General features: G+C 42.6%; 4 protein-coding genes across 11 annotated transcripts; 1 reads left to right on the top strand and 3 right to left on the bottom strand.

Annotated features, from left to right (window-relative positions):
* Positions 1-303: 303 nt before the first annotated feature.
* Positions 304-9,413, bottom strand: LOC6645084 (sentrin-specific protease 6). Of its 2 annotated transcripts, XM_023177215.2 has the most exons (9): positions 8,819-9,413; positions 8,545-8,613; positions 7,788-8,435; positions 4,917-7,487; positions 4,723-4,828; positions 3,281-3,399; positions 2,970-3,204; positions 1,369-2,888; positions 304-1,296 (listed from the first exon to the last, which is right to left on the bottom strand). In XM_023177215.2, the coding sequence occupies exons 2-9, from the start codon at positions 8,611-8,613 to the stop codon at positions 886-888; spliced, it is 5,679 nt and encodes a 1,892-aa protein (XP_023032983.1). In that variant the 5' UTR covers positions 8,819-9,413; the 3' UTR covers positions 304-885. The 2 variants fall into 2 exon arrangements, with proteins under 2 accessions (XP_023032983.1, XP_046867677.1); XM_047011721.1 differs by lacking the exons at positions 4,723-4,828; positions 4,917-7,487; positions 7,788-8,435; positions 8,545-8,613; positions 8,819-9,413 and adding an exon at positions 4,337-4,420.
* Positions 9,414-10,878: 1,465 nt separating this feature from the next.
* Positions 10,879-11,829, top strand: LOC6645083 (ribosome maturation protein SBDS). The gene is made up of 2 exons (XM_002067688.4): positions 10,879-11,084; positions 11,153-11,829. Exons 1-2 carry the CDS (start codon positions 10,954-10,956, stop codon positions 11,781-11,783), a joined length of 762 nt encoding a protein of 253 aa, XP_002067724.1. The 5' UTR covers positions 10,879-10,953; the 3' UTR covers positions 11,784-11,829.
* LOC6645082 (IST1 homolog) lies at positions 11,807-13,995 on the bottom strand. Of its 6 annotated transcripts, none has more exons than XM_002067687.4 (5): positions 13,727-13,995; positions 12,916-13,642; positions 12,768-12,833; positions 12,305-12,367; positions 11,807-12,168 (listed from the first exon to the last, which is right to left on the bottom strand). In XM_002067687.4, exons 1-5 carry the CDS (start codon positions 13,906-13,908, stop codon positions 11,944-11,946), a joined length of 1,263 nt encoding a protein of 420 aa, XP_002067723.2. In that variant the 5' UTR covers positions 13,909-13,995; the 3' UTR covers positions 11,807-11,943. The 6 variants fall into 6 exon arrangements, with proteins under 6 accessions (XP_002067723.2, XP_023032951.1, XP_015033348.1 ...); XM_023177183.2 differs by having other exon boundaries at positions 12,768-12,830; positions 13,727-13,991; XM_015177862.3 differs by lacking the exon at positions 12,305-12,367 and having other exon boundaries at positions 13,727-13,992.
* Positions 13,996-14,881: 886 nt separating this feature from the next.
* LOC6645081 (radial spoke head protein 3 homolog B) lies at positions 14,882-21,260 on the bottom strand. Of its 2 annotated transcripts, none has more exons than XM_023177190.2 (4): positions 17,916-18,910; positions 16,191-16,281; positions 15,713-16,128; positions 14,882-15,651 (listed from the first exon to the last, which is right to left on the bottom strand). In XM_023177190.2, the coding sequence occupies exons 1-4, from the start codon at positions 18,893-18,895 to the stop codon at positions 15,135-15,137; spliced, it is 2,004 nt and encodes a 667-aa protein (XP_023032958.1). In that variant the 5' UTR covers positions 18,896-18,910; the 3' UTR covers positions 14,882-15,134. The 2 variants fall into 2 exon arrangements, with proteins under 2 accessions (XP_023032958.1, XP_002067722.2); XM_002067686.4 differs by lacking the exon at positions 17,916-18,910 and adding an exon at positions 20,930-21,260 and having other exon boundaries at positions 14,884-15,651.
* Between the last annotated feature and the right edge of the window lie 1,033 nt (positions 21,261-22,293).

Raw genomic sequence — 22,293 nt, 5'->3', positions numbered from 1 at the left:
GGATAGACAAGGGTAAGGGAAGGTAAAGGAAAATAGCCGGGAAGCGAAAGGAAGAGGTGAAGAAAAGCCCTTCCAAAAACTTAAGAACAGAATATGACGACTTTCGAAAACTCAGTAAAGATTTGAAAATCATTCAAAAGTCTATGATCCGATTCTTATCTATATAACACACCCCCCCTCTATATAGACCTCGTTATTTCGCAACTCCCATATGTCAAATAAATTTTACTTTAAGATCAGCTTTCCTTTGAGGTTATTGATCGACATATCAATGGGAATCCCTTAAATTTCGAAATTACATAGTTTCTTTCGGTATTTTATACACAAATATGTAGAATTTATTATTATTATAATTAGATTTCAATTTTCTTGCGTTACGGTGTGATTTATTTACAATTTGCGAAGCAGCTGCATCAGCTGCAACGGTGGAGAGGGAGGAGGATAGAGTTGCAACGGCGGCGATGCCGGTGGATGTGAGTGCAGTTGCAGTGATGCAGGCGAAGGATGTGTTGGATGATGCAGCTGCAGCAGTTGCAGCGGCGGCGGTGGTGGCGGGGGCTGCGTGGAAGGAGGTTGATGTAGCTGCATTGCACGTGGAGTTGGGGGAGGTGGCGGGTGAATCTGCAACATTTCCAACGGGGGTGGGGGAACCGGGTGCATCTGCAGCAGTTGCAACGGTGGAGGTGGCGGCGGTGTAGGAGCTGGATGCATCTGCATTAGACCACAAACAGGTTGCGTTCCATGGAGCTGCAGCATCTCTAACGGTGGCGGCGGCTGGGGAGGCGATCGATGCAGCCCATAAAGCGACGGAAGGGGGGGTGGTGCGTGAATGCTGGGGGGATGTTGATTATGAAGATGATGTCGCTGAGGCTGATGATGGTCCAGCTATGGATCAATTTTACGTATTTTAAGACTGCCGCTAGGACTCCGTGAAGAAACGGCCGCTGCCGTTGCCACTGCAGCGGAGGATGTTAATCCAGGGGTGACTAATTGATGAGGGGATTGATTTGGAGTCACTGATGGTGCTGTCGTCAGTGGTTGCTGGGATGTCTGCGATTCGGATGTGTTGCCATTACTGCTTATTATGGCGACTGTTCCTGCTGCCGCGGTTGGGGTTGGGGGTGTGACTGCTGCTGCTGCAGCTGCAGCTCCATTTTGGAGACGACGCTTCAATACCACCCTTGGCCTCGTTGCCGTTGTAGTAATCGAGGAATTGCTCCCTGTTTTTGGCAATGCAGCTTCCTCAAGAACTGGTGTTGGATCCACATCCATGGCTTCCGAATTAGTCTCATTGTGCTGGGAAAAAAAAGAGAGACGTGTATTTAATATATTGTGACATGGTTGGCCTTCTCTATGCGTTTCTCTTACCACTTCACTGCCAGGGTCTTCGTTTGGCTCTAGTTCACCAATTCCGCCCAATGCCTCCTCCTCTTCAAATTCAGCACTCTCCGTATCATCGGGGTACTCGACCAGTTGTCCATTGAGGGTGGGAAATTCGATGAGCGGCAAGATAAGGCGTTGCTTCTGTTGCTTATTGGCTTCGTCCATTAATTTCTGAATCAGTTGGGCAATGTCTTCGCGCTTTTTCGTCACCGTGAGGAAATCAAACCAGTTTGTCAGTTGTTTGATTGGCAAACGATAATCCGTAATGGGCTGCGAGAAGAATTGCTCAACATACTGCAGCAGATATAATCCGCAATCAGTGAAATTCTGCTGCTGCGGCACCTTGACACAATGCCCTGGCATGTTATCCTTGTTGAAGATATGCGCCTGCGCATCCGGCTTCTTCACCCGATACTCGCAGGTAAGATAATCCCTCAGGGTGGCCACCACACGACTCCGCGACGCACCGGCCAGGGAGTCAAAAATTAAAATAAGCGGCTGCTTAACCGCTGGAATCTCGTCCCCGCCGCCACTCATATTCCCCCTGCTGCGAGCTGGTCCCATGGAACAAGGAGTTGAAGTCGTGCTAGTAATAGTATTGGTTGTACTAGTTGGTGTTGTTGGTGTTGCCGTTGCTGCTATAGGATTGGGCATCTCTTTCGCCGGTTGTGAATTCTCACTCTCATCGCTGGCCATATCGCTTTCGTCGCCTTCAGCCTCATCCCGCTCGCTCTCGTCGTCGCCGGGAATGCAACATATCTCCGCGCCCGGTGTGGCCGTAAGTCCGGCATCTCCTCGCTTGGATAGAGGGGTAATGGTGGTATTACCAATTTGTAATGTCTTTTTCCCTCTATTGCCTCGTTTCAATTGTTGTGGCTCCACTGGCTGATTGGTGTCATAGGTGACTGGCCCCTTCAGACAGGGGAAACAAATGATAGCCAAAAACCAATGCGATTGCTCATTGATGGGAACAATTATGAAATCCTTATCGAATATATCCACCACTTTGGTCCACTTCTGAACACGGGCATGACGCTTTTGGGCCGCTGTTTGTTTCATATCCGTGGGTCGCGTCAGTGTCGTCAGACGCTTGTAAAAGAATGTGCTAAAAATGTGTGTCCTTTCGCGTTGCTGTTCGGTAAATTGGGTATTCCGCAGCCACAGTAGATAGAAATCAATGATTATATCATTCAAATAGGATTCCTTGGTTAGGCACATGTAATCCTCCATGCGTATGCAAAGACTGCCCGTTCCCTTGGGTGGATACATGAGCAAATTGATTTGCTCATTTTGTCTCAATTGGCGACTGTTTAGCTTCTCGGCGGCTGCCTTGCGATCGGATTCCGCTATGCCCTTGAATATTTGTGCAGCATCCAGTGATGAGATGTCATCCACACAGTTAAACATTGATTTAATCATCTCTCTATCACTTGCTGAGATGGAGCCATCAAAAAGTAAAATTAAACGACGAGCATGCACCGAGTTTTTCGATTTGAATTCAGTCTCTGTGGGCAAATAAAACAAATCTCTCATTAAAATCGATTGAACTTGGGGCAACTACTGGGCTCTATATTTTTGTTACTTACGTTCATTTTGTTGTTGTTGCTGCTGGTCGTCAGTTATTTGCAATTGCGTTTTCACATACTGCGCACAATTGCGTAGCAAAAAGAGCGTGACCAATGGCTGCGCTTGCTCATTGCTTGACAGATGTGCTATCACCTTGATCACCTCGTGTTTGTAAATATTCAATGTGAATTTTTGATCACGATCCTTATCAGATATTATGCCCACAATATGCAAACCCTTTGACGTAAACGTGATCTATGGAGACACAATATGGACCAAGTTATCCTTCTATTCCCATCATCTTCTTGCGGCTGCTGGTACTGTAACTTACCGGCTCAATAACTTCGAATCGCATGGACATAAACCGCACACAATTGCATGTCAAAGAGGTGGAAAATTGTTCTGGTTCATCGATATCCTTCAAATCCGTCACATCACCACGAACAAAATCTGGGTCAAAAATAAAGGAGAAATTAAATCTTGTGAATCGACAAAGGCCCCACCTCCCCCGTATATACATATATAATTATTACTATAATTTGTGTCCCCCTTCTTTTTTTGTGAGTCTATATCATTTCCTTTCGTATCTTAATATCTGATTTATGTCCTTAGATTGAAGTTTTCTTTGTTGACTATTTCAATATGGTTGTTTCCAGATTGTCTCATGTCTTTTACTTTACTTTTGCACTAAACGCATCTACATTGCGGCGAAATTATCGAAAGAAAATGGTCAACATTATCATGTTGAGATATCTCTTAAACACGAGACAGAGTATGTTTACCTCATGCTAAGAGGCTAAGAGCCGAAAAGGACACGTCGACCCAAAAGAAAAAAAAAAAACTACAAACAAAGAGCAAATAAATCTCAGAACATAAATCATACACTATAAAACGAAAGGGAATTATATACACCCACAAAAATACGACTCACTATTGATTACTATGCATCTTGTGTAGAGATGCTGTTGGCATTAAACGTTTAATTATATGTATGTAACAAAAACACTGTAACGAATAGTAAACTTAATGTTGAAACGCGCACAGAGAACTTCAATCACCTTTTTACACACTTTAATTTTCAAAATATGACTAATTGTTATTGTTTGTTTGTGTGTTAATTTATATAATTTTATTTGCAGGCTCTCAGAGAACGGTTTTCGAGAAGTGGATCGTTTATATTTTTAGACTTGGAGCCGGCAATATTAAAGGCTTGGGAGAGAATTGATTTTAAAAATATTTCATATTTTTATCACACTCTTCTTCCCTGCCGCTCTCATTTTCTGATACTGCTGCGTTACCTTTCCGCCCTCTCCCCCCGCGGCGTTTGGTTTGCACATGTGGTTTGCGTGCCCTCACTTTATTGTTCTTCGTCTTTCTCTCCTCTTACCATCATTAATCATGTCGTGCGGCTTTTAAAATGTAATCTTTAAAAAAAATATAGATCTTTTGTTTTCCGTGCGTGGTATATATATTTTTTTTTTTTTGCTAATTTAAAAATAATATTAAAAATTCTCTTGCTAAAAATATTTTCACGTCTTTGCTTTGAACTGCTCTTTCTACCTATGCCTTTGGTTCTTCTTCTTCTCGCTCAATATGGCGTGTGTTGAACAGTAAAGCGCCATCTGATGGTATATTTTCGAACTATTTAGCGTGTGGTAAACGTTGCGGCATTGCCAGCATAAAATTGCAACACACACACACACACACAAAGAAACACAACAAAAACAATAACCAAACGATGTCGGGTCGTGGGAGGAAAACTCTTACTCTTACCTTTATACAGGGGTTCCTCATCAATTTCAGGCAACATGGAATCACAGCCAAAGGATGCGGGCCATTCGCTGGCACTTGAAATGCGTTTACTTTGATTGGCGCTCAGCTGGATAAGAGAGAGATGGAGAGAAATGCAAATATACATAATTATAAATCTACCATTCAGTCCTTGGGAATTTATCTAATAAACTTACCGTTTCGGATTCATTAGTTCCTGTATCCTCGTTATCTGCTTCATCTTCGCTGCTTAGGAGAACGACAGGATCAACTTCTGCCACAGCAGCTACTCGCCGACCTCCCCTCGTCCGATTGCCACGCATTGCCAAACCACCACGTCCCCTGACACCAACAGTTCCAGTTGCAGCACCACCGGGATAGTTTACACCGAGAGCCTTGCCAAAACGTGCCACCTGGCCAGCGGTTGTGGCCAATTCGCGTTTCTTATCGCCCGCAACCGGAGGCTCACTAGCCGAGTTCGAGGAGTTGGACGAGCTGGCCGAGGCTGGTGAGGCGGCACTCGATTTAGTCATGTAAGATTTTCGCTTCGGTGGCTCCTGAAAGACACGCTTACAGCGTTCACATTTAGCATGATCCATGCCTGTGAAACCGCACAATTGGCAGACAGCATAGTAGCCATCGATGAGTTTGCGTCCTTCTGCTGTTGTGACCACCGTCGCTGAGGATGAGGCGGGTGATGATGTGGCTGCTGCATCCCGTTTCACTTGCTCTGCTGCGGCATTCGCTTGATTATAATTCGTAGTGCTGGAGGATGGAGCAGCGTTGCTGGTACTGGCATTGGATGTGGAGGTAGATACACCAGCCGAGGAAGATGTGGTTCCAGCACTTTGTTGTTGTTGTTGCTGCTGCTGTTGTTCTTGTTGTCTATTCATTTGAAGGCTTTCCTCTGCTCGAGATATGAGCTCACTGGCCGATTCATTCACAGAGAATCCCACAGTGACAACAAAGTCGACATTGGCCCCACGATGCTCGACACATTGTATGGTTGTCGTATTGTCGAATTGGACACCAACTTGCTCTAGAAGATCTTGCACAGTGCAGGATTCCCTGGGAAGGGTGAAGGTGATCAAACGTTGCTCGCCGGATGCGAGGATAACCAACATTTTGGCACTATTCCGATCTCGATCGGCGATATCCTGGCCAGCACGATTATTGAGTACATGCTGGGAGTGGATTTCGTAGTTGTTGTGCGAGGTCTGCTGCACCGAAGAGGCAACAATTGGTTGGGGAGGGGCAGGGGCAGGTGGTGTTGGATTGGGTGCCGGTTGAATGGTAGGCTGAATCCTTGGAGGATGTATAATTCGAATGCCGGCCGGCAGTATTCCGGGTGTAGGGGGGTGCGTCTTAGGACGCACCAAAGGTGGCCTGGCTGTGGGCGGCATTTGTGAGGTGGTGGCGCCAGTGGCAGAGGCGGGATTAGGTGCGGTATTGGTGAGTGTTGTTTGACGCTTCTTGAACTCAGCCAAACTCATACTGGGTCCACCCACTGGGCGTACTGCTTGGGGAGGTAGATGCTGCTGTTGTTGTTGTTGTTGCTGCTGCTGCTGCTGCTGCTGTTGTTCCTCCTCGCTGTTGTTATTAGTCGCCACTGGTGCTCCTCCTCCTCCTGCTACGCCGCCGCCTGCATAATATGTCGTTAATGTGGTACTCGTTCCCTGCAATTGCATCGCATTGGCCACACCGGATGGAGTAGGAGGTTTCTGTTGCTCTTTCTTTTGCAATACAGCCGCCTGAATGCGCTCTTCCAGATCCATGGTATTGTGATTGACACCGCCTCCAGGATTTGTTTGAGTGGCCATGGGAGGCAGTGGTCCAACCACTGAAGTTGGTCCTGCTCCACCTGCCACTGGTGAGGAAGCGACAGGGGGCGGTGCCTGAGCACGATATCTAATAGGTCCTTGCCGCATCATTAGCATCTGATGTTGTTGTTGTTGTTGTTGTTGCTGCTGCTGAGGATTCACCTGGGATTCTGCCAACATCTGAGTGCGATAAACATGACGCGGCTGCATGGCCATAGTCTGATCCTGTTGCTGTCCTAGATTGGTTATGGTAATCTGCTTGGCAGGCTGATTCTGGGCCACCAACTGCATTTCGGATCCCGTTGTGGTTGTCTGGACGACTAGTTGGGTTCGTGTTGCGGGTCGAATTCCAGCTGGTCGCATATTACGCACCAATCCACTAGCTACACCAGCCGTTCCTCCTCCACGGGGACGTACATGCCGCACTATGGTAGGTGCTAATGTGGGACGGGTTGCAATTAGTGTTCCGCTCGCATGACGCACAATTGTGCCTCCTGCCGCAGCTCCTCCAACTCCTCCTCTTGGTGACTTCCCCCGGAAGCCAGTCCTCACCAACTGTGGGGTACCAGGTGCTCCACCCGCCTGTGGCTGCGCAGAGGCCACCAATTGCGGTTGCTGCTGTGCTTGCTGCTGCTGTTGCGGGGGTTGTGTCTTTTGCATTTGGACTTGCTGATAAACCACCTGGTTGGGGGCCTGCTGCGGAACCACTCGCGTCTGCACCAGATGCGCCGTCTGGGCCTGGAGTTGTAGTTGCTGCTGCTGTTGCTGCAGCTGCTGGTGTTGCAACTGTTGCTGTTGTGGCGATGTCGTGTACACCACACGATTGTTGTAGGCATGAATATTGATTCCCTGCTGGCGCATTATCAGTTCCTGGTGGCCCTGGGGCGCCTGAATGAGCACAGATTGTCCACTTGGTTGCTGCACAATGACATGGGCATTGTTCAACATCTGCAGAGGGCAAAACAAAACGAAAACATAAGCGATAAGTGACTTAATAAAAGGTATATTAAACTATTATCGATATCAACATTTCTAGTTCAAACGATTCTGCTTCTCAGTTCGTTATTTGAGTGAGAACTGTACATGCGTGACATATCGGATTCATATATTCCCCTAAATGTAGTTCATAGGAGCCATAGGAATATACATATTAGCCATTCGAATAAATATTATCGATTTCGACAACTTGTATAAGTCAAGAGTTAAGTTAGCTAAAGATGAAATATTCTTGGGATAATGCGCACTTACACTGATCGGACGTTGCTGTTGCTGGGGATTAGCTGCCATGCGATAAACAATTTGATGATGCTGCGTCTGTTGTTGTTGCTGCTGCCCGCCAGCAGTTTGCAATTGCAGCGTTTGTGTTTGTTGCTGCTGCTGTGCCTGCTGCTGACCGGGCGTTTGAAGTAGTTGGGTTGGCTGCTGTTGCTGTTGCGGACTAGCCTGGACATAGGTGGCATGGGGAGCGTATTGCTGTTGTTGCAGTACTTGTTGTTGTTGCTGCTTCTTTTGCTGTTGTTGCTGCTGCTGCTGTTGTTGCTGTTGCAACTGCTGCATGGAGGCATGTTGTACAATAGTATTCGGCTGGAGGACCTGCTCTGATGTATAATAAATTTGCTGGGCATGCTGAACTGGTTGCTGAACATATTGTGGCTGCTGGTCAAGATGATGCTCCTGCTGTTGTTGGTAATGGGAATGATGCATGACTTGTTGTTGTTGCTGCTGCTGCTGTTGTTGCTGGACAAGTTCATCTGCTGTATTGGAGTTAATAATATAATGCGAGGGAGCAGCAGCCGCTGCCTGTTGAGGTGCTTGTTGATATTGCGCTGTCTGATAGACAACTTGCTGCTGATCATTGAACAGCAATTGCGGCGCCCCGTCATCCTGCAAGACCAGCTAATAGGGAGAAAATCATATGATGCAAAATTATTTGGAATTTGTTTTTTTTCTTCATTTTTCATTTTTAATTTTTTTTTTGTTTTTTGGTTTTGTATTGTTAACTTACCTTTTCTTGAGGGACTTGGACCACTTGCAAATCCGAATAGACTGGTTCCTTTAATATATATGGTTCCATCTGGCAAAGGGCGACGGAAATAAAACAAAATAAACTCAATTTAGATTTCTTATACAATTTTCTAGCATTGCATGGCAATGGTGTGTATATGTATGTACATTTTTGTTGTATGTACAAACACACGCACACATAAATATTCGCACACACACATACATAGAGAGAGGGAGAGAGTGTTAGGGCATACAAAAACACGTTTCATTCTCACCTTAATTGGCCTGCTAACTATATATACTCCTTTAATTTGATTTGCTTGCGATCATGTTCACCTTTGCTTTGCACACTTTTCGCTTAGATCCAAGCAGGTATTTAACTAAATTTGCTAAAAAAAAAATTTTTCGTTGCTTTTCCCCTTTTTGCTGACAGCAGAATCAAATATGGCGTTCCCATACAACAATATCTCTGTGGTGCTGGCAATGCCTGAAGTTAGCGCTCGATGCAACGCCATCTGGACGGGTTGTTTTCGCAACCAGTTAGCTGCTGGCCGTTGTCACAGCTGTTTTTGTCTCGTCTCTTTTGCATACTGATTTATCGATTCTCTCGTTTTACAACATTTTCGTCTAATGTTTAGTGGTACCTCTGTTTGACAAGTACGTAATATTGTGGGACCACTAAATTTGGGAATCACTGGAGTTTGATTAATATGCTTCTTGGCAATTCGAATTACACTGTTTAATTGATTTCGACGCATTTTTGATTAATGTTTTTGGGGTAAATTATTCGGATTTTATTTAATTTTTCGTAATTTAACGCGTTTACTTGATTTGACTTTTAACGGGTTTTACAGAGGGGGAGCGCGCCGCTCGTGCGAATTAGCAACAACAACAATAACCAGAAACAAACTCGGATATTGTCCCCGGTATTAGCGGATAACAACCCTGTATTAAGGGATACATTATCGAATTAGTGATGACACTAATTTTATCCGAATGCCCCTATTTTTTCCGGCCGCTTTGAAAGTGAACTCATTGAAATTATATTTTACTACATTTCGACGCTTTAAATTACTGCTTCTCCTTAATATTCTTCAATAAACTTACTCTAAAATATAAAATATTAAAGAAATTATTCAAAAACCTTATTATTTTTATTTAGCAATATTCTAAAAGTTTATTTAGTGTTTTTTATTTCAAATATTAAGATTTCTCGGAAATCTTCAATAAATTGTTTTGCATAATATGTGTGTTATGTTTTTTAAGAATCCAATAATAAATAACATTTAATATTAGGTTTTCGATCAATTGGGTGGATGCTTTGTATTCCAAAAGGAAAAAAAAAACATTTTTATCAATGTGTTTCAACTTTAGTTAAGCCAAGAAATTTAATTTTTTCCCAAAAAATAATTTAAAAAATTGCGAAGCGAAAGATCCAATTTTTGGGCAAATACGAGGCGAGCTAAAAATAAAAGTATACCTATATTTAGCTTACTAACTTATGTATGTATAGTTTAATAATGAACTTCAGTCTCGTCGTCAGAGACCGATTTTTGAGAGCTGGAAAGATGTCCAAGTTAGTTTGTAAGTCCACGTAAAACACAGTACTTATCTATTGTGAGTGCCAACTAATTATTGAATGACAATCTGTTGCTTTTTATAACGGGTCTTTTGTTTCCCGCGCACATAGTTCAACTTTTACCTTGTTATCGATAAATAATTGATTTTTATCGGACCAACGAGAAGTGTATAAATTAAATAGATAAGCGATATAACAAAAGAGCGCGAAAACAAGAAAGTGCAAATTTTGCGACTATACCTCTAGAAAAACATCCAACCTGAGCAGGCATGAGATTAGAGCTGTTTCTGACTCCAAGAAGCCTAATCTCACTAAAGAGTCACTAGCCGTGCCTCCATATTCCTTCAAGTAACCGAGCGAGTCGACCATCCCCTGCCAACAGAAGAGCCTGAAGACGACTTTCTACCAGACGAGTCTCCAGTCGTGGATTCAAACAGCTCTAAAGATTTTAACTGACTTACAAGTGTCAATATTACCAACTTCTAACTTAGTTTGGTAAACAAAGAAATGTATTTAAATTAACGTAGCCTATGAAAGTTCTACTCCAAAGTATGATTTTAAAGGTTGAAGTACATATTTTATCTGTCTAATGAGAAGGCTCAAAGTAAATTCAAAAGTTAGTTAACAAAATGGGTGATCTCAAATTCCCCCTATTCAACTACCCTCTATTTGATCATTAATTCAACTCCCACTATTTTCCAGGTTCCCACTATTTTCCAGGTTCCCACTATTGTGCTAATTTAAGCTTATTTTGAAACTCTGGCCACACTGACTCGACTCGAATTGTGCACATTTGTTTTTATTTTTATTTCATCAAAAACAGAAATACTAATGTCGAAAATATTCACGCCCACAAATCAAATTCGTCTCACAAATGTGGCCATTGTGAGACTTAAGAAGGCTGGCAAACGTTTTGAAATTGCCTGCTATAAGAATAAGGTGTTATCCTGGCGCAACAACAGGTGGAAATCTCTGGCCATGTTCTAAATGTCTGCCCATGACTATAACTAATCTCTTTATCTGTTGACAGCGAAAAGGATATCGACGAGGTTTTGCAAACACACACAGTGTTTACAAATGTTTCCAAGGGACAAGCAGCCAAGAAGGATGAGCTTCAAAAGGCATTTGGAAAATCAGATGAAACAGAAATTTGCAAGGAAATCCTCAGCAAAGGGGAACTACAGGTCTCCGAGAAGGAGCGCCAGAGTGTGCTGGACACGCAAATCAATGGCATAATAAACAGTGTGGCCGCCTTGTGCGTTAATCCTGAGACCCGTCGCCCCTATTCCGCCACCATTATAGAGAAATCGCTAAAGGATGCCCATTTTTCGGTGAAGATGAACAAGAATATTAAACAGAATACCCTGGAGGCCATTAAATTATTGAAAGAACACCAGTTACCTATTGAAAGATCACGCATGAAGTTGCGCGTCAGTTTTGCCGGCAAAGAGGGCGGCGGGAAACTAAAAGAATCGGTTGTCAAGTTGGCAAACTCAGTGGAGCACGAAGAGTGGGAGGAATCCACCTTGCATTTGACTCTACTCATCGATCCGGGACAATATCGTGTCATTGACGAATTGGTGAGGAATGAAACAAAGGGTAAAGGACTTCTCGAACTGCTCGAACTCAAGGAAGTTGTTGAAAATGAGGAAATCTTTTAGAGTTTTAAAATGCAATGATTAAATCAAGTTCTAAGGCTCTCCTTCATTGTTGTTCGTTGATTTTATTTTAGAGCAGATAACATACATAGGTATATATATATAATGGTATGTGGGTATAAGTAGGGGAACAATAAGAATAATAATAATGCTGGATGCTTGCTTATTTCCGTTTTTTTAAATTCTCAAACCGTCGTGAAAGGTCATCGAAATCAATTTCATCGTCATCATCCTTTTTCCCACCGCCTGACGACGGGGAGGGCACATCGGGCAAATCCAGTGGAACATTTGGCAGCGATGGCAAGTCTATGTCTGGAGGAGCACTGGGTTGAGCCGGTCCGCCAGGTGGCAGCTTTGAACGTGGTTGTGGTTTGGGTTTGTTGGCATTCTAAAAAAGTGAAAAAAAAATCATCTATCAGAATTTACAGGGTTCGGGCATTTATGTATGAATATTATGATTTTGATGATGTATCGGAATGTTTAGTGTATTAATGAAATATCATTCCATTTCTTAAATGTCTGACCTGCAGATTAACGGGATTAATGGAAGTATATCGGGGCGGTGGATCATAATCAGGCTTGGGGCGCTGTCAGAAGCAAATCAAAAAACAAAACAAAATGAAAAGTATACAAAATAAAAATAATAACAAATCGGAAACCCATACAAACATTCAATTATCAATAAAATGTTAAAAGAAAAGCGGGATCGTATGACTCATAGTGAGAGGATAAGCAGGCGAGTGTGTGTGTGTGTGTGTGGGCGGGCGAGGGAGGAATGTTGGTTAGAGCGGTCTATGGGGATGACTAAACTTACACGTTGACCAAGAATGCGCCACACAGACAAAGACAAAACGAAAGCAAACGAACGAGCGAGCGAGACAGAGAGAGAGAGAGAGAGAGAGAGAGGGAGAGAACGAAAATGAATAGCAAGTTAGTATAGCTCATTTGTGAGTTAGTCTAGTTGTGGGATTTAAAGAAAACACCTACCAAAATATTTTCATCGGGACTACAAGAGCCTCCGCTACCACTTGCTTCAGCCTCTTTAGTTTCCTGCTACAGAAGCCAAAAACATGCAAAAAATACCAATCATGCCAAAAACTATCTTAAGAACTAGATCCTATATGGGTATATTTACATTTATGAAATTCGTATTTAAATCCTTTTCCTCCGGAACATTTCCTGAACACTTGCTGGGCAACACGGCAGGAGCCGGCGGCTGATTGGGCGGTATATTGTAGGCAAACGGCGGTGGCGGCTGCATGGGATTCATGGCGGCTGCCCCACCTCCTCCACCTCCACCAAAGGGTGGATAGTTGAATGGTTTGCTGGTCGGGGGCTCTGGCATGGAGGGCAATGGCGGAACTGCCGGATAACCAATGAAACCCATCTGTGGTGGAGGTGCTCCACCACTTCCTCCACTGAGATTATTTCTATCTGATAGATCAATTAAATGTGCCTGCGGCTGTTGATCCGGTTTCTGTTCCTCCTGCATCACTTGCGGATCTGGTTCGTATTCAATATTGTAGTTCTTGGCAATGGCTATCAAATACTTCTCCACCAGCAATTTGGGTGGAGCTTGCAATGTCAGCTTATGCATCAGCTTCTCCGATACGAAATGCTCTCCAGTGGCTGTCCGTGAATGTTCCGCAAATTGCGGTCCATATTTATGGATGAAAATGTCCGAGATGACTTTCAATTCGGCTATGTCGCTCTGGAGACGGGGACACACCCATACCAAGCTAGAGACTGGTTCGGCTATGCCCGCATCTAGTTCCTTCATTTGGGTAATAAGTCCAAAACGGGCCAGCAACAGGTCGCAGTACATTTCCACTATTTCCATTGCCTCCACCAGGTAATCCTCTCTAGATTTTTAATCAAAATATATATTAGAAGTGGGTGTGATCTAGTATATACATGCATATATAACTGGGTGATCTGTCTCATACCTAATAATATGCTCAACACGTATGCGAGCCCGTTCCGTTTTTCCTGTAGCCAGGTAGTCTGCGATTTCCTTTCGTGACTTTTGCGTTAGTTCCGACTTCTTCTTCTCCAGCAATTTCAGCCGGTTTAAGGCCAGCCGAAGATTGGTCTTCAGTTTGTTGTAGTTTGGTCCGCTGCTGAACATGGTTACTTCTGCATTGGCTGGTCGTGTTAACAATTAAAAAATTAAAAACAAATTTTCAAGATGATTCACAATTGGGGAAAAATAAGACAATAGAGGGAGCCACTGTCGGGGATATTTGCATGTATTACTCTCACCCTTAGGACTATTACTCGCACCTTTAGAACTATTACTCTCACCCTTAGGACTATTACTCGCACCTTTAGAACTATTACTCTCACCCTTAGGACTGTTTACTTGCACCCTTAGGACTGTTTACTCGCACCCTTAGGAATTGACGTCAAAAATATCCCGAAAGACACAAATTCGATTTCCGATAACTAACGTATGGGCCCGATAACAGTTGATTAATAACTATGGGGGCTTTTTGAAAAAGTGGTTTTAAGTATAATTTATAAAGAATAAACCGCGAATTTATGAAAGAAAATATTATTTAGTATGCAATAACTAGCTGCTCTGGCAGCCGACTTTATAAAACAAAAAAATTGGTGTTTACAAATTTAATTTAAAGAAAATATACGGATATGCCTAGCTAAAATTTTGTTGTTGAAGAAATCGCCTGCTTTGGCCTTACTTTGGAAACAGTACCGATTCCAGAATCGGTATAAGACACAGTAAACAGTAGACAGAATTTTTGTTATATGTATATTCATGGTCGTGATTAGACCCAAGTCTCAATCCTTCATCTGAGGTTTGAAAGATTGGGACATATTACATAATTTCCTATTCTTATTTATGTTATAGTCCATATAATTGTCTAAAAGAAAAACTTATAGATCATTTTTAAGTCACCAGCGAGCGCTTGGCATGCAAATATAAATTCAAGAAGTGCATCCTCCCGCCCCATTCTGGGTCCGGCTCTTATCACTAGTGATATTGGTTTGCAGAATAAGAATTGCGATTTTTTAAGAGATTATTAACTATAGATTTTTGATAAAAGTATAACATTCAAATGGGTTTGATCTGATTTAACTTTTTTTTTATTTGTTAAAATTTTCGGCGCTTTTTAAAACACAAAAACCTTGTAACAATATTGAGAACTTTGTTGGCGCATAGCTTTTTGTTTGTGCTTGGCAGGAGGGGGAAACCGTGCTACCAAACCCAGCTGCCAAGCACAAGCAGAAAGATGGCGGGCTTGAGCTTCTCAAGGATTGCGGACCTAAAAATGGGCTCATTTAAACAAAACTTAACTAGAACGAAACTCTGGCGCTCTCTCACTCGATACCCGCTCACATACGCGGCGGCTCGGGCGGTGGTTCACTACACTCAAGCAGCTCGGACTCGCTTAGACATGTTCCATCCATTTCCTCCATGCAGCATTCTTCTTCGCCGGCGTCTGTCGGCTGTGGTGTTGGTTCCACTTCGGCATCCTTATAGCCTATGTAGACCTCGGCGCGCTGTTTGATTATCTCCTGAATGATGGCCGTAAGAATTTCGCGGGAGTCGACAATGTGTCCGACTTCCTCGGCTACTTCAGCAGAGAGCCAGGGGCAAATGCTCTTTGTGAGTTGCTCCTTCTTCACCGCATCGCTGGCTGGTTCAATGTTTTCAAGGACTTCGGGCACCAGGCTGGCGATGTGTCCCTGGAGCAACTTGGCCGCTGTCACACTCTTTTGCATTTCTTCATCCAACTCCTTGGCAATGGCATCTTGACGCAGACGACGCTCTTTCTCGGCCTGCAAACGGATTTCCTCGGCCTCCAAACGGCGCAGCTCAGCCAATTCCGCCTCGCGATGAGCCAGGAATCTATAGACAAATATATACAAAAACTTAGATATAGTGCCATACAGTTTGGGCTTTAACATACTCTTCTTGCTTGCGTCTCAAGCTATCCAGCTCCATTTCATGGGCAACCTCCAGCATACTCTGCTCAATGCAGGCGTCCACCAGGACATCAATGATCGGCTGAGCTTCAGCATCAAAGTGAAACAGCTCTCCGTCAGCGATCTCAGTGCCAACATCGATGCCAACTTTGGCTGGGATAAATGGTGGCGTTGGCGGTTTCTCCAGATACAAATCGGTTTGCGTATCAACTGAAAACTCTGGTGGCCTTTGGACCAATTTCTCCAAATATTTCTCTGTTTGTATGGTCTCATGTTTTCGTCCCTTGACTGGAGGAGGTGTGCCCAAAACATTTCTCTGATTTCTGCACTGTATTGAACGTTTCCTTAGCATATTGCGTCGCCTCAATTCGGCAGCCTTGTCAAAGGGATCAACATCCGCCTAAGAAACAATAAATTGTATATCAAATATGGAAGAAACTCGGATGTCTAGTATGCACTTACCACTATGGAGGGGTTACCAAAGTTGCTGCCCTTTATCACACGTCGGTCGTACATGACATTCTTGTAGGGCTCCGGAGGCGGTACGACGGGTCTGAAACAAAAATTAAAGTCCTTCAATTAGCAAACCTCGACCCAGTTACCAGTTGCCACTTGCCAGTTTAAAAAGAGTTCATGAAACTTGGCTACCTGCATACAAACATATGTATGTACATATGTACATAAATAAGTTGATTTTGTTCTAAGACCCAAATCTGTTGCACTTTCAAGGCGATAAGCATCAAGAATGTTAATGCAACGGCCCCCTTGTCAAGTCATCTCCGATTCAAATCAATTTCTTTTAAGTTCACTACACTTTTGGGTCAATCCAACACCTGGGTAAAGTTAAGGCTTTAAGTTTAACATTAACATTAATTTGTTGGTCAGTTATTTATGGCTTGCTAGTTTCCCTGCATGCATTGGCTCAACCTCTTTTTACCGATTCGTCGGTCGGTTGGACGGTTGGACGGTTAGACGGTTGGTCGTTTGATTCAACACACATATAAAATGCTGTCAGACATTGTACTCCTTCGAAAGGAACCTGAACTCGTGACCTATGCAAATTTCTTGTGTTTGTACAGGAAGTCACATTGAAGTTCTTGCATCGACCGCAAATGTCTGTTATACCAAAAGTAGAAAAAAGAAGGCACTCTCCTCTTACTACGTACTAAATGGAGGCCTCCTCTTTCTCTCTGGGTCTGGGTCTGAAGTACAAAGCAATCAACTAATGCTGAAAGAAACGGAGCACCGCAGCACCGTGCGGTGCTGCAATGTTTCTGATTTGTTTCAAAATATGCAAGTAGTACACTGGGAAAAGCGAGTGTAAAATAGATTTATCTCTAATTTCGAGGATCAGTTGTTCCTGCACGCACTTGTCATTCTTAACTGGGTTAAATACGAAAGTCGTGGGAATGAAGACACTGATAGCTTCTCGAAAAACTATGCAAATGACCTTTCCAAAAACGTTTTCGAAAACTCCAAAAGCAAACGACTCAAATGTTGACGGTTTAGCTCGATTCTCGAGTTTTTGTCTAAGTGTAGGAATGCATTAACTATCAAGTCTATAAATAAAATAAAATCAAGCGCAGTCCAAAAGACCTGTAGGTGTCATAAGGATGGGATAATAGATTTGTGGAATTATTTAACGGATGAATACAGATGAAATACTATCAATCGCTCATAATTAGTACTTAATTGATACAAATGAAAAGAAATCGCTTGATAAGTACCTATAATCAATAGAAATGGAGTTGGCTTTTCCTCGTCCAATCCTATTTACATATTTAACCATCTACTTTTTGACTAGAAAGGACAAGTATTTCACGATTTCATCCTTAATAAATTTTAAGGTATACTCTTTTTTTAGCTGTCCTTTCGTTTTGAATAATTCAAGTAGAATGGGTTACGCTCAGGACATTGCATGACACACGTCAAATGGACACGACGTTCAGACACGTTCGCATGTCCTTCGGCTTGCGCTAAATAAATTAATCAGCATTTCCAGAGGTTTTGTTTCTATTTTAAAGAATTCCAATTGAATTGAAAATTATATCTTTAATTGAATTGTTAACGCACAAATCGATAAATTGACGTGGCCGGGTTGTAGCAAGGGACAGGGAAAGGTCTCATTTGAATTTATGGTAAAATTTTTTCGACCAGTTTATACCCATTTTTGTTGCTTTTTATTACCTTTTGTCGCGTTGACGTTGTTGCAATTGCTGTTGGAACTGTGCCTTGGTTATATGAAGACCCCCCGCTAGATTGGCCTGCTCTACAGACGGTGCAGCTGCAGAAGCAGCAGCAGCAGCAGCAGCGGAGGTCTTGGAGGTCGTCAATGGCGCTGCTGCACCGATTGCAGCAGTAGCTCGAACGCCATTTAAACGGGTTTTTGTGTCCTTTTCGGTAGTGGGCTCCTTGTTTTGATAGTAACTCTGCAAGATTATGGGGTACGAGGAATAGGCATAGACATGACGCCGCAGCATTGACGCTGGCAGCGACTGTAGTTCGTGCGGTGGTGGCAGAAATATGCCCGTAGGCACTGTAGTCTCGAAGCGTGGACGTTGCGGCATGTCGAGGGCGTAGTGTCGATTGGGTAGCCAGGCGCCGGAATTGCCAGAACCAGCAAAGTTCTCCTCCGGCGCCAGGAATCGTAACTTTTGCCTCAACTCATCGGCGAAACTTCGTACTTCTTGAGTGCTGCGTGAGAAGAAGGATCTTGTGGTCGGTGGCTCTCGTATTACATGCTGTTGCCGCTCCGGTTGCGTTGGCTGTTGCTCTTGCGGCTGAGCAGTTTCGGTTCGTGGTAGAGGACGCACAATGGCTTGATTGGGCTTGCTGGGATTGCTGGGATTGCTCGTTGAGGTGGTGGAGTAGTCAAAAAGTTCCACCGAGGGATGATGCAATATTGAAAATGCGTTGCTCACAATATGCTGAAAGTTATAAGGACTCTGATAGCGCTGCACGTGGTAGTTTGTTTGCGAGTTGTTAGAAGTTGTGTAGTTGTTGATATTATTGATATTGGAGCTCCGTCCTGGTGCATAGGGATAGTTGCTTGAAAATGAGAAGTTCTGTGCTCGACTCTGTTGCTCCGATTCGGTTCTATTGTCTGGGAAGTTATCTGGATTCACATGGTTCGGATTCGTTGCTGTTCTCGTCGTCGTCTCTGGCATGGTATTTCCACGTCTTAATCACCCGGTCATTTTAGTGGATTTTATAAATATAGTTTCTACTCCACTCACTACTCGCGACCAACATACACCGACTCGCACACACTCACACACACACACACACGAACAAAAAGTTAATCAATATTTTACTATGTTTGGTCCTTTTGTCCAATGGCGTCCGTTTTGGGGCTCGCGTAGTTGCTGTCGTTGTCGTACCGCAGGGTTCGAGAGGCGAAAGCCAAATGACCGCAGTGCCGTTTGACTCGCATGCCTTTGGGTCAGCCAGAAGTACCAGCAGCAGCAGCAGCAGCAGCAGTTGCTGCTTGTCATATAGGGTTGCTGCTAGGGGTTTGATACTAGCCGGGGGTACTAGCGGGTGGTAGGAGCACGGCCCGCCTCTAGTTTGCTTGCAATAATAATGCGAACGTTCAAATGGCGTTAAATCAAAAACGTTCTCAGAAAGTCTTTTGCATAAGTACGTTTCCACAACACCCACTGTAGGGTTGTGTGTGTGTGTGTGTGATTGTGTGTGGGTTTTTGTGTGTTTCAATTAAAAAAGCCTTCCTATTCCTCATTCTTTTTTGCTTGACTGCTTGGCGTCCTTGGAGTCGATTGTGTTGTGTCAAGTTCTGCACATTTCCTGACCGGGATGACTTCACGCATTTCTAATGTTGACATTGAATTTGGTTTGGGTGGGCAATTGGTCTTACTAGGAATTCAACAAATGTCAATGTCCAAGGTCAATGGTTGACATGTGCCTGGCTGATAAGACCAAAAAATGAATCACCCAGAGCTTAGTCCCAACTGTTTTAGCCGTATTCCTTTCCGCTTCCCCATATTTGTCTTGAAGGTTACATTTTTGATTATACATATTATAAAAATACCTCTAACAGCATTCGGAGAAACAAGCAATCGGGCCATATCAAGTCGTCAAATAGAATTTGTTGGGCATTTGATCATTGGCAGGATAACGAATGAACATTTCTTGTGTGGTCTAAATATCCAGTAAATTACATATATATATTCAAATTCCATTTGTAATTTGACCTTAATCTGCCCCAAAGCTTCATGATTTTTATCTTCCCATCGATATTATTGATGATTATTACTTGTTTTTTTTTTGTTCGTTTTTGATTTCGATTGTGCGTCAATTTCAGTTTTAAGGACTTAAATGACCTACACCGACAAAAATGGGTAATGAAAAACGAAAACAACAAAACAAAATATGTATCCATAGAGCAGCTCTTTATTGTTCCAATTGTCGACACGACAGTCTCTATATCCACATGTTCCTTTGGTGTCTTTTTTTCTATACCCTTGTAAAAAGGGTATATTCATTTTGGTCAGAAGTGTGCAATGCATAGAAAAAAGCGACTCCGACCATCTATTGTATGTATCGGACTTAGTCGGATTGGATACCTATATCAGAAACCGTAGAAATGACTAACTCTCTGACTTGTCTCAATAACTTGGACATTCTCTAAGCTATTGTCACATTAAGAACAGTGCCCGATTTCATAAAGTTCGGATAACTATACTATATAGATCCTATACGAACGATTGGTTGAAAAATAACTTTGCTCAGAAAAGCTGTGAGATTATCACGAAAAATAAGTCACTAACTTACGCACATAACCCATAGTTTTGACAAACTTGATCAAAATCGGACAATTCTATGCTCTTATCACTTTCCCTGACGCTTATAGATAAGGAAAGTGTAAGAGCAGAACTTGCAAGGGTATCCAAACTTCAACACGGCTGGAGTTGGCCCCGGCCTTCTGTTTTTATTTTATTTTTTTAGCTTACTCAGCTTGCGTGCCTTCGACAATAGTTAGCCACCTATCTCTGACCAGACCCGCCTTTTAATAATTCATTTACGCAATTTTCTTTACCAACAACTTTCACTTTGACCGGCCGGTAGGAATTCATTGACCTCTGGATGAAACCACTTCTCCTACTACACAATTAATCCCCGACCGCTCAATTCATGGGTATTGAAAGGAAATGGTATTGGAATGACATATTGTAAAATCTTACTTGGGACATCCTTTGATTTTGATCGGCTTTGGTTGACTGGCCCACCAGAAGGCCTGTTTGCAGGGCGGTGCTGGGCAGGGATTGTCCTGCCATTTGAGTTGCATTTCTGTCACTTCGGTACGCGTAATGCCAGAGCTAAGGAAGTCCATTCCTGTGCCCTTGTTCGGTTTGTAATCGCGTTTGGGTATCGTTGGCATGTTGTGAGTTGTTGTTTGCACTACTTTTTTAATAATTTTCAAAAACAAAAATATATATACATATATATATAGATTGTATATTGTTAGATATGTCTGATAGTGGCTGAATTTTTGTCGGGAATAGAATGGAGTCAAAAAAAAAAAATTAGGCACACACACACTTTTACGAAATGTCACATTTTCTCAGCCTTCTTAGATAATTTGCAAGATTTCCAATTACAATTTTTGTTAGTGTTTGACTTAAATTTTTGGGTTTTATTTTTATAATTTTTCTTGTTTTTGTATGGCGCTTGGAAAAATTGTATCCAAAATAAACAACAACGAGGGAATTTCTTTAGTTGCCATGGAAATTTATTGGCGGCATTGTTAAACTGTTGCTGTGTGGGGATGAGCTAATGTATATCGAATTTGGTGTATCATTCAATCAGAAAACAAAATATTTGCTTATTATATTAACAGTATTAAGTGCGTTAAAGGATTTCTACCAGTTGCCTGTCAACTTTCCTACCTACGAAGCGCCTTATAACTTATTCAAGCTCCTATTCTATACTGTAGGCTCCTTAAAGTAAGATATCTATTTTTATGTTGCCTTCAAAAGGCAGTCAAATGACGTGGGAAGTAAGTGAGCTTTAATGACGTAGTTGGTGGGTCCGCCCGAAGAAATATCCAATTGATATATCTAACTGCCTTACAACTTTCCTATTTACGTCGCTTTCCCCTTACTGTTGGTTTCTTAGATAGAGATATTTTCGTTCAAATTCAAATATATTAATATTAAATTAGATATGCGTTTTGTCTTTACCACTAAGTTTTGGACTTTAAGACGATAATATGCTTCCATGTGATCTTGATTGATATAAATATATGTATACATTTGGGGCATTTTTTTCATATCATGTCGGAAATCATTAAAAACATAATATTTCTGAAGGGTTTTAAGAAGTAGTTGAGATTTTTGAATTGTCCTTTCAAATATGTCTTACGATTTTCATTCAGATGTAGAAAGTATCTACATACATTTTATGCGTTATTTACAATTTTCCTTCAACGAACTGTTGCGTTGGTATACAAGGGTTTGTTTTTTATCTGGTTTACATTTTTTGTCTTGGCGTTGTTTTCCTCGCAAGTGTGAAGCCTGCTTGCGAACCTTCTTGTGCATTTAACGCC

This window comes from Drosophila willistoni (assembly GCF_018902025.1).
Source record: "Drosophila willistoni isolate 14030-0811.24 chromosome XR unlocalized genomic scaffold, UCI_dwil_1.1 Seg105, whole genome shotgun sequence".
NCBI lineage: Eukaryota > Metazoa > Arthropoda > Insecta > Diptera > Drosophilidae > Drosophila > Drosophila willistoni.
The sequence above is the reverse complement of the archived record's forward strand: the minus strand, read 5'-3'. Positions and strand labels throughout refer to the sequence as shown.